The 14,711-nt window shown below is 53.2% G+C and overlaps 1 protein-coding gene across 1 annotated transcript; it reads left to right on the top strand.

Annotated features, from left to right (window-relative positions):
* Positions 1–2,214: 2,214 nt before the first annotated feature.
* ORAI1 (ORAI calcium release-activated calcium modulator 1) lies at positions 2,215–14,711 on the top strand. Its single transcript, XM_012663430.1, has 2 exons — positions 2,215–2,722; positions 13,708–14,711. The coding sequence occupies exons 1-2, from the start codon at positions 2,411–2,413 to the stop codon at positions 14,317–14,319; spliced, it is 924 nt and encodes a 307-aa protein (XP_012518884.1). The 5' UTR covers positions 2,215–2,410; the 3' UTR covers positions 14,320–14,711.

Below are 14,711 nucleotides of genomic sequence, written 5' to 3'. Positions count from 1 at the left end.
TTCAGCCCCCAAATGTTGTGTGTACGCAATCCTGAGCTGGGGGTTCCTTGGAACCAAGGACATTTCATTATTTTGTTCACTGAACCTATTTCCATTCAGAGTCTTGGGTGTTCCAGGCCCTGTGGGAGTCTCTGGAGTGACAATGAAGTGATTTAAACAGACAAACAGGTCAACACGTAAATAAGCTAGATGATTTCAGATACTGTATTGATCAGAGCTATAAAGGGTAGAAATCAGGGTGGGTGACAGATCCTGACAATGAGGCTACTTTACAGAGACGGAGGGTCTCCCTTTGGAGGTGATATTTGAGCTGAGACACAGATGGGAAGTGGATGAGTAGCAAGTACAAAGGCCACCAGAGAAACAAGCCCAGTGGGGTGAGATTTCAAATTCCAAGTTCCCCATCTTCATAAAACCATGGAGAAAGGCTTCTGGGGGAATCCCAGGGACTTTTTTTGGGAGGAGGGGGCCTTCAGTTTTATCCCATAATGTGGTTGGGTGGCGAGGCACCCTCTAGTGGTGACAAGAGTTAAATGTCACCTTTCTAACCTGGAATGCCATTAGCTATAGGCTAATTCTGTCACTCATTCTTATCTCTCCCACATTTATTCACTCCACAAATACGTACTGAGCACCAAGTATGTGCCAAGGAATATTCTGGATGCAGGGGGTATAGCTGTGAAATTGACGGTAAAGGTCCCTACCCTGGTGTTGACATCCTAGGGGACAGTTCCTAGCACAGCATTCCACCCCTTCACCTCTGCCCCACACTATTCTGAAGCAAAATTGGCCTTCTACTGCTCCATACCCAGACATCCCTGCTTCAGGGTCTGCATTTGCAGTTGCCTGTCCCCCTGTAAAGCTAGTCCCCAGCACTTTACATTGCTGGCTCATGTCTCAGCTCAAATATGACCTACTCAGAAAGGTGTGGACTTACTTGTTTACTGTCTCTCTGCCTGTTCCCCGCCCCATCACACACACTAAAATATAAGATGCCATGAAGGTTATTGTTTTCCTGTAATTCCTCAAACTAGCACTTAATAGGTGCTCAGAAGACACCTGCTGAATGGATTTGAGGGTTCATTCCTTCAAAAAATATTTATCGGACTGAGCGTCACGGCTCACGTCTGTAATCCAAGCACTTTGGGAGGCCCCGAGGGGGAAGGATCACTTGAAGCCTGGAGTTGCAGACCAGCCTGGGCAACATAGTGAGGACCAGAACCGGACTCTATAAAAGATAATTAGCCAGGCGTGGTGGTGCGAGCCTGTAGTCCCAGCTACCCAGGAGGCTGAGGCAGGAGGATCCCCTGAGCCCAGGAGTTCAAGGCTGCAGAGGCTGCAGTGGAGCTACAATTGCACCACTACACTCCAGCCTAGGCCGCAGCACAAAACTCTATTTCTAAAAAAAAAATAGGAATAAAATATATTTACACACACACTCCTATTTACCAAGTACTAGAAGTCCAATATGTGTCAAACCAGCCTGGGGCGGCGGCCAATCCCAGTGAACAGAGGTGAACAAGTGAACAAAACACACCAAAAATTCCCGCCCCGGAGTATTTTAAAATTAAAATTGTAGCTCCCGCACTACACACCCCCTTTATCCTGCTTTGTTTTTTGTATACATTTAACACCTTCTAAACTATTATAATTTACTCATTGGTGTTTGTGAACTCCAAGAGGGCATGGCATCTAGTCCGTGTCGTTCACCACCCTACCTCAGCGCCTAGAACAATGCTGGCATCCAGTAGGCGCTAAATAAACAGACACATGAATTCTAGACCTCAGCCCGCTCTTTTTCCTACAGACCTTGCGCCACCTTGCTCCACAGGGGAAATGGGCCTCAGGAGGCGCCCAGAGGTGACCCTAGGCGGCCCGACCCAGGAGTCCGAGCTCCGGGAGCAGGGCCAGCGGAGTAGCTGCGGAGACGAGAAGCGCCCGGAGCGAGACCGCAGCCGGCCCGGGGCAGTGGAGCGCTTCCAGGAAGGGGCGCGGGCGCGGGCGCGGGTGAGGGCGGCGGCGCTCGTAGGCGGTGCCGTCGGAGGAGGTTGATCACATGACTCGCGCCAACACCGCCTACCTCCCGGTGGGCGGGGCGTACTGGTGGGCGGGGCGCATGCAAACCAGCCGGGGTGGCGGCCAATCGCGGCGCGCGCTGGGGGTCCAGGCCCGGGGATCCGGGACGCTGGCCCTCGCAGGCTCGCGTCCGGGGCGCCGGGGGCTTTGGCGAGCGGCGTCGCGGGCCTGCGGGCTGGGGCTACGGGTGCTTCTGACCTCCTAGGTGTGTGCGGCCGGCCGGCGAGGTCGGGCCCACTTGGGGGCCGGCGGCGGCTGCCTCCGGGGGAGGCGGAGGTGCGGCGGGCTGCCTTCGCGGGCGCCCGGGCCGGCCCGCACCTTCGCAGCGTGCTCCATGCATCCGGAGCCCGCCCCGCCCCCGAGCAGCAGCAGTCCCGAGCTTCCCCTCAGCGGCGGCAGCACCACCAGCGGCAGCCGCCGTAGCCGCCGCCGCAGCGGGGACGGGGAGCCCCCGGGGTCCCCGCCGCCGCCGCCGCCGCCGCCGCCCGCCGTCACCTACCCGGAGTGGATCGGCCAGACTTACTCCGAGGTGATGAGCCTCAACGAGCACTCCATGCAGGCGCTGTCCTGGCGCAAGCTCTACTTGAGCCGCGCCAAGCTCAAAGCCTCCAGCCGGACGTCGGCTCTGCTCTCCGGCTTCGCCATGGTGAGCTGGGGCCGCCCTGCCCTCCCCCCTCCTGTCCTGACCGCTCCCGCCCGGGGGCCACTGAGGAGCAGGCCGGGCTGGCCTGGAGTGAGGGGAAGAGCTGGGAGACGCTGTCGTGGGCGCTGGAGGGGGGCCAGAGGTGCTGAACGGACGTGAGGTGAGGTGGGCGACAGGTGCCTGCGTGTGGTCAAGCCTGCTGCGGCAAGGGAAGAGGAACACAGCAAGAATGATGCACCCCAAAGTTAGATCTGTAAGCCAGTCCCACATGTGTTCACGGGGAAAGGAAGGACTCAAAGGGTCTGATCCCTCTGGGGACAGGTGTCAGGAGGTAGGGATGAGGAGAGAGACCCCAGAGCTGTCTTGTGCCCCCACACCTGAGGCCTGAAGGTATTGGCCACATTCTTTTACCAGCTAGTGGAGGGGATTTCCTGACACCCTTTTTCCACTGCATGTTCCGAGAGCCTCAGCCTGGGGGTTTGACAACCGCTCCCCACCCTCATTTTCTTCTCCAGAAACTTGCCACTGAGTCACTGGGTGTGGGGGAGGAGGGTGGGACATGTTCCCGTTGAATGGGCTCTTTCTTGATTTAGGGGGTAGGCATATTTTTCCTCCCCCCATGTCCCAAGGGGCTGGAATAAAAGCTTCTGAGGGGTGGGGTGGATGAGGCTGCAGGTTGGGCCGAGAAGTGGCTGTGGAGATAACCTTCAGGCCTGAATCTTGGAGTCTCTCTGGGGCAGGGCACTGCATAATAAGTACATTATTATCACTTTCAGTGACATCAGCCTGCATGAATGGGGTCTGCTCCCACCCCCAGTTCTGTAGCCCAGAGCACTCCTGCCTCCCTCCTGAGTGAGCTCAGCCTTGAGGGAGGGAGTGGCTGCATCCTTCTGTTTTCTTGGGAAGGGAGTGTGTCTGGGACTCTCCCCGTGTTCCACAAACAAGCGGGCCAGTGCAGCAGAGCCTGAATTTTTTTAGAGGCCTCTGGGGCTCAGTGGGAAGGCTAGACTGGGGGGTCAGGCTCTGCTACTTGCTGACTGTGTGACCTCAGGCAAATCACTCTCCCTCTCTGGGCCTTGATTTCTGAATCAGTAAATGAAGGCTGCTACTCGAAAGTTTCTCTGATTTGGAAAATGAAACTGAGGAAGCCCCTAAAAGGAGATCAGAGAGAGACTGTGTGTGTGTAAAGGGGTAGCACCCTACTTTTCAGTTTAGATGTGACAGGATTTTGTTCTGTCTGTCCCAAATCCTAAGAAACCAATCTCTGCCTTGTGCCTGAACAATCTGTGAGAATACCTGACATTTACCACTCGCTATGTGCTAGGCACTCACTGTGTAGGTTCCCTAAATTCCAGGCTCACCCCTCAACAACCCTTTGATGTGATTTTGTCAGAGGACTTTCCCAAGGCCACACAGCTAGTCTGGGAGGGCTGAATTTGAACCCAAGTCTGCCGGCATCGAGAACTTGCTTAGGCACTTGTGCCATTTTTGGTGTATGGACCTCTGATCAATGTCCAGCCAGGGACATGTTAGGACCAGGCCTGGAGAATGAGAAATAGAGCAAAAAAGTTTCTTTTAAGCCAAGGAAAGTTTTACAACTTGGGGGGAGGGAGCCACCAGTTGTCAGCTTTTCATTGCGCTGCTAGGGTTTAAGATGGTGACCATTCCCTTTTCTTTTCTTTTCTTTTTTCTTTCTTTTTGAGACAGGATATTGCTCTGTCACCCAGGCTAGAGTACAGTGGCCTCATCACAGCTCACTGCAACCTAGAACTCCTAGGCTCAAGTGATCCTCCTGCCAGAGGGTTAAGAGTACAGGTGGGAGCCTGGCCCCATTCTCCTTTTTTTTGTGCTCATGGTGAGGATCCAAATGGGTGTCACTTTCCTGCCTTTTCAAGTCCTTTCTTCCTCCCAAACAAGGCAGGCCTCATAGAAGTAGCACCTCCTTCTTCCTCTTGCTAAAAGCAGTGTGGGGAAGTCAGGAGGCTGAGGCAGCCAGTGGCAATGGGTGGGCCTTGGCTTACCCAGTTGGTCTCTTGGGGACCTTCATTTTCTCTTTCCTGAGCAGAAAAGGCTTCCTGGCTCTGCTGATGGAATCTCCAAAGTTGTGCAGACAGGGAAGGGCTGAACCTCATGACAGCCTCCATTCTGGGGCAGCGGTTACAAGAGGGTAATGGCCTTTGCCATGAAGCTGGAAATCTGTGGAAGAGATGGGATGAGGTACAGGATGGGGGTCAGCAGGGCAGGTCTGACCATGCCCCACCCCCACCGCAGACACTCAGCCTGTGAGTGTGCTTCAGAGAGGAAGGGGTGCCAGGCAGCCCCAATGCCATGGCAACAGAGTGACAAGTTTCCTGAAGTACTCTCCTTTGGCCTGTGAGTCAGCACAACCAACTTCCTGCCCCCAGAAGGCTTCCTTCCCAGACCTGGAAACCCAGAGAAGCTGACAAGACCTTTGCTTTCCAGGGGGCGGGAGGGTTGCTAAAGGTGCCAGTCTCACCTGGCTCACCAGGTGTGATTGAGAGAGGGTCTCCTCAAAAGCCTGGAGGTGATAGAGAGGTTCCCCACTTCCTGGGTGGAAGGGCCTGGCCAGGTGTTCATGAAGTGTTGGGCATAGACCGTGAGACCTCTGGCAAGTGGCTTTACTTCTTCGAGGCTGGTTTTTTCATGCGCACAAAGATGGCAGAGATGCTGCTCTGCCAGGGACTGGCATGTGGATTCGTTATGAGGCCAGACTGGGCCCCTGAAGCGTTCAGGGATTTTCAGCATCTGATGATGTACACCTTGGCCAGACCCTCTGTGGTCTGCAGATGAGATTCTTGCTCCAGACAGCATTTCTGGAAACAGCAGGCCTCAGCTGTGGTGAGCACCCAAACTGGATGTAGCATCTGATCAGCATCCTGCTGCGCTCCTGGAGCCTGATATACTCCTGTGGGCTTTGATTCAGGCCATCTGTGCCTCAGTTTACCTCTTGGCGAGAGGCAGCCAGCCTCGGCCTGACCCTGTCCGCTGCAGGACTGGCGAGTACACTCAGCGACCCGGTCTGCTGGGGAGGGCAGGCTGTAACATTAGCCTAAGCAGAAGATAATTGGGAAGGTCAGCCTGCTGCCGTAAACAAAATGCTTTCCACGACCTGAGATCAATTATTTTTGGATTATCTGCCTCCTCAAGTTCTCTGCCCACCAGCACCCTTTTGTTCCCAGGTTCCAGAGTGGGTTCAGAAGTTGCTTGGAATTTCTGTGAAAATGAGTTGGAAGGAAGGGCTCAAATCATAAGACATTATTGGGCCTCTGTGACAGGTTCGGAGTGCAGGGGCCATGGAGATGAGCAGGAAATTGCTATTTCTACCTGTAGTACTGATCACTGATAGTCATCGTGACTGCTGTTGGTGATTGGACTCTCGCAGTAGGCTAGACGCTGTGCCACGCGGGCCATCTTGTGTGATCTTCCTACAACCGGGTGAGGGTAGGTGGTCATCTAGATGGATGACTTGCCCAAGGCTGCCTGGCTGGTCAGCTGCAGAGCCCTGTGCCTGAGGTGTAGTCCCGTTGCTACAGGAGAGGAAGCATGAAAGAGTGGTAGGAGGACAGAGCTGAGAGGCTCAAATATAGTAGAACAAAGTAAGAGAACAGATACTCGAGCCAGCCAACTTGGGTTCAAATCCCAGCTCTACCTCCTTTTTTTTTTTTTCACTTTTTTTTTTTTTTTTTTTTTTGAGACAGAGTCTTACTCTGTTGCCCAGGCTAGAGTGCCGTGGCATCAGCCTAGCTCACAGCAACCTCAAACTCCTGGGCTCAAGCAATCCTACTGCCTCAGCCTCCCGGGGAGCTGGGACTACAAGCATGTGCCACCATGCCCGGCTAATTTTTTCTGTATATTTTTAGTTGTCCAGCCAATTTCTTTCTATTTTTAGTAGAGACGGGGTCTCACTCTTGCTCAGGCTGGTCTCACACTCCTGAGCTCAAACGATCTGCCCGCCTCGGCCTCCCAGAATGCTAGGATTACAGGGGTGAGCCACCGCACCTGGCCTCCAGCTCTACCTCTTAGAACTGTGAGACCTTGGGGAAGTCACTAAACCTTTCTGGGCCTCAATTTCCTCATCTATAAAATGGGATAACAGTAGTACCAACCATGTTAGTATAAGGATTCGTTGAGTTAATATCTCACCCTTGTTCCCAAGGTGTTGGGACTGCTTTATAAGGGTTAACTGAGTTAGAAGAATCTGATTCTAGCTGAGCCTTGAGGGTGGTGGAGTTCTGACCCTCTGGTCAGAGGAAATGGCAGGAACCATTACAGAGATAAGAAATTACAATATCTGGAGGAAACATACAGGGGCTGGTGTGGCTGGGGTTGAGGGTGTGTAGAGAGTCATAGAGAAAAATGAATCTAGCCAAGCAAATGATGGAGGGCCTTGATTAGCTGTTTAGGAAGTTCAAACTCTTGTATCAGCAATAGGGAGCCATTGACGGTTTTAGACAGAGAAGTTACATTATGAATTCCATAACGATGATGGTGGTGGTTACTATTTACTGAACCCCTGTTGTGCCAGGCATGAGCCTGAACCCTTTTCTTTCCTACTTAATCCTCGCGATAGTTTTTAAAAGTATGTACTGTGGACAGGAAACTTGAGCCTAGAGGCTCAGGTCACCCTGCTAGTAGAATTCAGCTCTGATCTGCCTGACTGGGAGCCTCTTCCTCTCTGCCATCCTCTCGCTACCATTTCTCTTGCTGATCAATAACCAAGTCTTTGAAGTCTTCCAGATACACTATTCTGCATGCTGGATTTGCACACTGGGCTATGTATAAATGGAATTTTGCTGAATACTCCAAGGGGCGGGCGCTCCCTGCCCAGCAGAGAAAACTTTTCTAAAATTGCACAAGTGCCTGTGGCATATTTCTGGAGTTTTCAGCCAGGAGCAGTGTTGAGCTCTGCCGGCTGCTGGGTCCCTGGCTGGTGAAGAACGCTGCGTAGATTTCCTAAGGCAGCCCCGTGGTAATCAGCATTGGGTAGGGGTGAGCGGTAGGGTTCTCTTGGAGAAATAAAACTGAATATAAAGTTTAAACATAGCAGATGTCTCTCCCATGGGATTTCTAAGAGTCCTTTACTTTGCTCCCCAGAAGGGACATCTCAGACTAATAGGACCACAGACTGTTTTCTCTAGAGGAGAATCTTGTGGGACTGTTATTTGACAGCACTCTTTGGGAAGCATTGTTCTAATCTAGGTGTCAGTCAACTTTGTCTGTAAAGGAGCCATGTGGTCTCAGTGGTGACTGCTCGACTCCACTATTGTAGCTGGAAAGCAGCCACAGACAATATGTAAGTGAATGGGCATGGCTTTGTGCCAATAAAACTTTATTTACAAAAACCACAGTCTGTAGGCCAGACTGACCCCTGATCTAAGCCGTGGTCTTCAATCTTTTGAGCTCATACCCCTATTGAAAATATTTTTAGCACTAGCCTTAATATTCGTATGTTTGCAAATTATATATGCATTCTAATAAAAGTCTTGCTATTATAAACATACGTAAAAATAAAAAATAGGAAAGTTGGAAGGATGAGCTAAAGTATCAATGAATGTCATTAGAGGTTCTAATATGATCTTCTGAGTCCCAGGGGATCACCTAGAATTGTCTGTTGAAAACTTTGGACACCCTGGGCTGAAATACCCAAGATCAGGTCTTACCTTCCTGTATTCCTCCAACCACCTTGACCCAGCACTAGATTAGATGCTGGAGAAACAGAGAAATACCTCGGAGTAAGACACATAATTCTGTGTTTAGAATGTGTTTGGTAGGTGTGGTAATGGGGAAGCATCGATTGAGGGCACTTATCACAGTCTGAAAACATTTACTTGCTTTAGTGTTTTAGTGCCTGTCCTCCTTCCTCAGTGTCCCTTTCTGGGGCAGGGATCTTGCTGTCTCTGCTTTGTCTCCAGCATGGCCACAAGGTCTTCCAGGCACATAACTTCTCAGGCCGGGCGCGGTGGCTCACGCCTGTAATCCCAGCGCTCTGGGAGGCTGAGGCGGGAGGTTGGCTTGAGCTCAGGAGTTCGAGACCGGCCTGAACAAGAGTGAGACCCTATCTCTACTAAAAAGAAAAAAAATAAGTTCTCAGTAACTGTTTTCCGTGGATGAATGAATGGCCTCAGTCCTCACTTGGGAGCCCAGGGAGCAGTGGTCACTTGGAAGATAAAACCTGAAGAAATCGGAATTAACCAGAGGAACAGAAAGTCTAGGCCTGTGTCCCGCCCCACCCCCAGCCTGTCTGCAGGTCCAACCTGTTAGTGGCTTGTGACATAAATTTAGTGAGCTGCAACCAGCATTTTTTAAAATGAAGTAAGAACGGAATGAAATAAAAACCAGCAGCATGTATTGCATCTGGTGAGAATAGACTATCGGCATGCTTTCAGGGTAAATGTTTGGTGAAACTTTTGATTTTGTTATAAATGTGTGTTTATTTATAGAAACATGGAGTACTGGACTGTCAGAGTCAAGAGTTTGCAAACCACTGGACTAGGCTTTAGTCCCCTTAATAGATGGTTTGCATTTGAGGTGAGGCCAGCAGGCTCAGACAGCTCTGGGTGACCCACGGCGACTGTGGCTTAGAGGCCCTCGTGTTCCAGGGGGCAGCCACCCATCCTCCTGAAAGGGTAGACAAGAGAAGCCTCGGGCTGCTGGGGAAAGGAAGGTTGGGTCTCCCAGCTGGGGGCACTGAGGTCAGGCCCGGCATGGGAGAGCTGCCACAGAAGGGCCTGGACTTGCAGGCACCGGGTGCCTGGGGTCTCCATGGAGCCCAGCAGAAGTGAGGAGAGGTGGTTGGCGTTTGGGCGTGGTGGGCAAACGCCTGGCAAAGTCAGCCCCGGCCAGCCAGGCTGTACCCTGGGCAGAATTACATAATCCTCTTCTTTGGCTCTCATTCGAGGTTTAGACCCCCCCTCTGGGGGTTCTGTGGACCAGTGTGAGGTGGGGCTGGCTGTCTCTCGCCCTCTCTATCCCTTTAGGACCCGTGTGGCCAGGTTCAAGCAGGCCCATGGCTGGCTGGAGGCTGTTTATTTTGGGTTAACGGGCTATATTTACCTTGTGAAGCTGCATGCAATCTGATCTGATTGCTCTGGGACGCTCTGGGCCTGGGCTGGGGCCCTGGAAGTCAGCTGCCAGATCTGCAAGGCCCCCTGACTTTGCTGTCCCCACCCGTGGGGAGATTTCCCAAGCAGGAAACATCCTGGAAAAAGCAGTGGCATTTATTCCTGAGACGTTTGCCTCAAGCTCCATGACTCGTTCCAATGGTTCCTTTCTTCTCACTCCGAATCGTTTTTTCACACAGCCTCGTGGCATTGAACTTGGTCCCAAATGCGAGAACAGCCCATACAGCCTGCCTATGTGGCCGGAGTTCCAGGAATTATAGGGTCCGGCGAGGGCAATGGGGTTTCTTCTGGAGCAGGGCAGCAGGCCCCTTCCTCTTCCTTGGAGGGCTTAGCCTCCCCCTAGCCCAAGACCTCAGGGAGGGCTGGCTAATTTTGGCCGGGTATGTCCCAACAGCTGCTGTTTTCTGGCCCTGGAGCCTGTGGGTGTGACAAATGGTGTGGAACATGGTGGTCTCTGTCCTGTGGAGGTGACCATCTGGCCAGGTGTGGTTTGGGGCACACACTCTCCTTATGCCTGAGGCCCAGAATGGGAGCTGGAACACGGGCGTGCGGGGCCAGCCCTCTCAGCCTGAACTCAGGGTATCCAGGGGCTCAAGCGATCCTCCTGCCTCGGCCTCTTGAGTAGCCAGGACTACAGGCAGCGTGCAGCCTGTGTGTTCTGCTTTTTACCTGTGACTTACTGAGCTTCTCCTGTGGCTGACCATGTGCTAAACATTTACTTGTCAAAACTCCATTCCGTCTCCTCTGTTACCCTCATTGTTACCTAGGCTTTGGAGCCAACTGGACTTGAGTTTGAATCCAACAGGAGTATAACCCATCGGGCAGCTGACCTCACCTCTCTAAGCCTCAGTTTCCTCATTTGTAAAAGGAGAATAATGGTATTACCAGTAATCATTGACACTTAAGTTTATTTTTATTTTATTTTTTTTTTTTTGAGACAGTCTCACTCTTTTGCCTGGGCTAGAGTGAGTGCCGTGGCGTCAGCCTAGCTCACAGCAACCTCAAACTCCTGGGCTCAAGTGATCCTTCTGCCTCAGCCTCCTGAGTAGCTGGGACTACAGGCATGTGCCACCATGCCCGGCTAATTTTTTTGTATATATTTTTAGTTGGCCGATTAATTTCTTTCTATTTTTAGTAGAGGCGGGGTCTCGCTCTTGCTCAGGCTGGTTTCGAACTCCTGAGCTCAAACAATCGCCTCCCGACACTCAATTTTATTACGTGCCAGGTCTTCTTCTAAGGGCTTCATATGCATCAACTCATTGGCTCCTCTTAAGGACCATGAGAAGTTGGCCCTGGTTTTGTCAATGTGGAATCTGTGGCACAGAGAGGTTGAAGTCCTTGTCCAAGGTCAGCAGGTTTGTGAGTGCAGGAGCCAGTTTGTGCCCAGTGTTGTGGCGTGGGCCTGTGCTCTCAATGGCTCTATGCGGGGAGATACGCTGCCGGGGCACAGGTGAGCACAGGTGGGGCGCACATTGGGAGTGTACACCTGTGTGCAGCTCCCCCCTCCCCTGTCCACACCCCCGGCGCCCATCTCAGGGCCTGACCTGCCTGAAGGCTCTGGGTATTTCCGGCGAGTGGGTAAATAGCGGTGGACAGGAGGCAGCCAAGCAGCAGCCTCTGCTGCTTGTCCTTTCTCCGGTTTCAGGTTCCGGGGCAGCAGGCCAAAACAGGAAGAGGAAGTGCTGGGGGTGGGGAGGTGGCAGGAGACACTGACTGCTGGAGGGGGGGCCCCCCTTTCCCAGGTGTGGGCAGGCCTGGGGGCTGGGGCCAGGGGGCCACGGGATGTGCCCTGCCCTGGTGGCCTGCCCCGTGCAGTGCCCCTCACCAGCATGTACTAAGAATTCTCAGGGTTGGCGTTAGGCCACCAGTGATCTCAAAAATGGTTCAAATCCTCATGGCACTGCCCCAAATTTATATGAGCTTGAAATGTTTTATAAACTCCTGGGTTGAAAAGTACATACAGTCGTCAATTGTGGGAATTCTTGGGCAAAAGGCTGTGAAGCCCGTTGAAATTGAGGAGTCTGATGAATTAATACATTCCTGGGTGTTTTAAGGAGAATATCCACTGTTTTCACAAGATTCTCAGTGGCGTCAGACCCCACATCGGCTCTAGACCGTGACCTTAATCTCCCCACTTCTCCTTCTACAGATAGAGGGAGGGTCTTGACCAAGGTCACCTGGTGAAACATGAAACGGGCAGTTCTCAAGCTAGAACCCAGGTCTGCCCGTTTGGCCCTGGTACTCTCCCTGCCTGAGCGTGCCCCTCCGGGAGGATTTCAGGTAGAGACAGTGGGTTTGGGGATGAAGTTTCTAAACTGAATGATAATGACAAAGCTGTCATTGAGGGTTTATTGTGTGCCGGGCACTGAGTGTTGTACATGGATGAGCTCAGTCCTCACAACAACCTTCTGAGGCATGTGCCATTATTCCCATTTTACAGATGTGGAAAGTGAGGCAGGGTAAGTCTCAGGAACTTACTGGAGCCACACAGCCTAATAAAGGGCAGAGGAGTCAGGGTTCGAAGCCAGGCAGCCTGGCAGAAGGAAAGTGGGTGAGGAAGGAGGGAGCCCACCCCCTTCACGGGGCGTAAAGAGGGGCAGGCTGCAGGAGTTTCCTGCCTGCCTGCGGATAAACTTGGGCGCTAGCCTTCCCCAAGCCTGCCGGGTATGTAGTGTACACTTCATGAAGAATCCCTATCCTTGATGGTGTTATTGCCATTGGTGCCTGCTGTCCGCCCATCCCCTATCTAGCCCTCACTGGCTGAGCTTAGCTACCTGCCCGCCACCCGCTGCTCCTGGCCCAGAACTGATGAGCTGGCTCCTTCGCATGGGGGTGATTTTCAAGGCTCAGGTGAAAGGCAGCGGGTAGCAAGCCCAGAGCATGCCCCTGGTAACCTCAGGTCTGTGAGTCTCCAGGAAGTGGGGAGCAGCTAGTGCGTCAGCCCCCAGGCTGGGGAGGAGACAGCCCCAGGGCTCGCTGGCTATCCAGCCAGCAGGAGAGTTGAACCCATCGCTTCTGGGAAACCTCTCTTCGTACTTGTCCGTTGTACTGTGTTCTCAGGAAGGGCCTGGGCGTGCCCTGGGAGGGCTGTCACCTGTCCAGCTGCCATCCCTCTGCACGTCCCCAGAGCAGAGCATGAGGGGGAAGCCTCTGCTTGGGTGTGAGGATGTGTGAGGACATGGGGCCAGGAGGGATGGGGGGTGGTGATTGCTTTTTTTTGAGACAGAGTCTTACCGTATCACCCAGGCTGGAGAATGGTGGTGTCAGCATAGCTCACTGCAGCCTCCAACTCCTGGGCTCAAATGATCCTTCTGCCTCAATCTCCTGAGTAGCTGGGACTACAGGCACACACCAGCATGCCCAGCTAATTTTTATTTTATTTTATGTTTTGTAGATACAAGTTCTCACTATTGCCAGGCTAGTCTCGAACTCCTGGGCTTAGGTGATCCTTCCACCTCAGCCTCCAAAGTGCTAGGATTACAGGCATGAGCCACTGCACCTGGCCTGCTTTTTTTATTTAAATGCATTTTTAAAAATGCCCTATTTTTTAGATAAGAAAGTTGAGGCTCAGAGAAGTTAAGTGACTTTCCCCAGGTCACACAGCTAGTGAGCTCACAGAGCCTTGGCTCCAAGGCTGCTTTCTTCACCAGTAACTTCTTCCACTTCTTAACCCCAAGTGGGTGGGCCTTATTATCCCTATTATATACATGTGGAAACTGAGGCTCAGGGAGGCCAAGCGACTGGCCCAGGGTCCTGGAGCCTGAGAGGGGAGAGTTTGGATTTGAGCATGGCTATGTGGGCCAGGACCGTGCCGGCACTCACCCGCTGGTCTCCTCTCCCCGCCAGGTGGCAATGGTGGAAGTGCAGCTGGACACTGACCACGACTACCCGCTGGGGCTGCTCATCGCCTTCAGCATCTGCACCACGGTGCTGGTGGCTGTGCACCTGTTCGCGCTCATGATCAGCACCTGCATCCTACCCAACATCGAGGCCGTGAGCAACGTGCACAACCTCAACTCGGTCAAGGAGTCGCCCCATGAGCGCATGCACCGCCACATCGAGCTGGCCTGGGCCTTCTCCACCGTCATCGGCACGCTGCTCTTCCTGGCCGAGGTTGTACTGCTCTGCTGGGTCAAGTTCCTGCCCCTCAAGAAGCAGCCAGGCCAGCCACGGCCCACCAAGCCCCCCGCTGGTGGTGCAGTCGCCAACGACAGCAGCAGTAGTGACACTGGCGGTATCACCCCAGGCCAGGCAGCTGCCATCGCCTCCACTGCCATCATGGTCCCCTTCGGCCTGGTCTTTATCGTCTTTGCCGTCCACTTCTACCGCTCACTGGTCAGCCACAAGACGGACCGACAGTTCCAGGAGCTCAATGAGCTGGCCGAGTTTGCGCGCTTGCAGGACCAGCTGGACCACAGAGGGGACCACCCCCTGACGCCCGGCAGCCACTACGCCTAAGCCCTCGTGGTCTGGGCCCTCCAGAGCTTTGGCCTTACGCCTTTCCCCATGACCTTGTCCTGCCCCAGCCTTACAGAGGGACGGCCTGTGCAGGGGGCTGGGCTCCATCGGGGGCAGAGAGTGGAGGGAAAAGGCATTTTGTGAAAGAAATTTCTGCACTTTGAAACTTTCCCGTAAGAGAATAAGCACTTCCTGTTCTTCCGGCTTCAGGGGCACCTCCCGTTAGGAGGCAGTGGGGGCCCGAGCAGGGCCAGAAGCTCCCTTTGTCACCCCTCCTCCCCTGTGCCAGTGCCAGCTGGTGCTTCCTGTCCTTTCTGTCTCGACCTCCCTCCTGGTCAGTGTCGAGTGTGTGCGTGTGTGCGCGTGCGTGATGCATAAATACACTCTTACGG

This window comes from Propithecus coquereli, unplaced genomic scaffold, assembly GCF_000956105.1.
Source record: "Propithecus coquereli isolate 6110/MARCELLA unplaced genomic scaffold, Pcoq_1.0 Scaffold81, whole genome shotgun sequence".
NCBI lineage: Eukaryota > Metazoa > Chordata > Mammalia > Primates > Indriidae > Propithecus > Propithecus coquereli.
The sequence above is the reverse complement of the archived record's forward strand: the minus strand, read 5'-3'. Positions and strand labels throughout refer to the sequence as shown.

Coding starts and splice junctions, on each gene's coding strand:
- ORAI1 (XM_012663430.1), top strand. CDS start 2,411: ATGCATCCGGAGCCCGCCCCGCCCCCGAGCAGCAGCAGTCCCGAGCTT. Junction 2,723..13,707: donor TGCTCTCCGGCTTCGCCATG/GTGAGCTGGGGC, acceptor TCTCCCCGCCAG/GTGGCAATGGTGGAAGTGCA.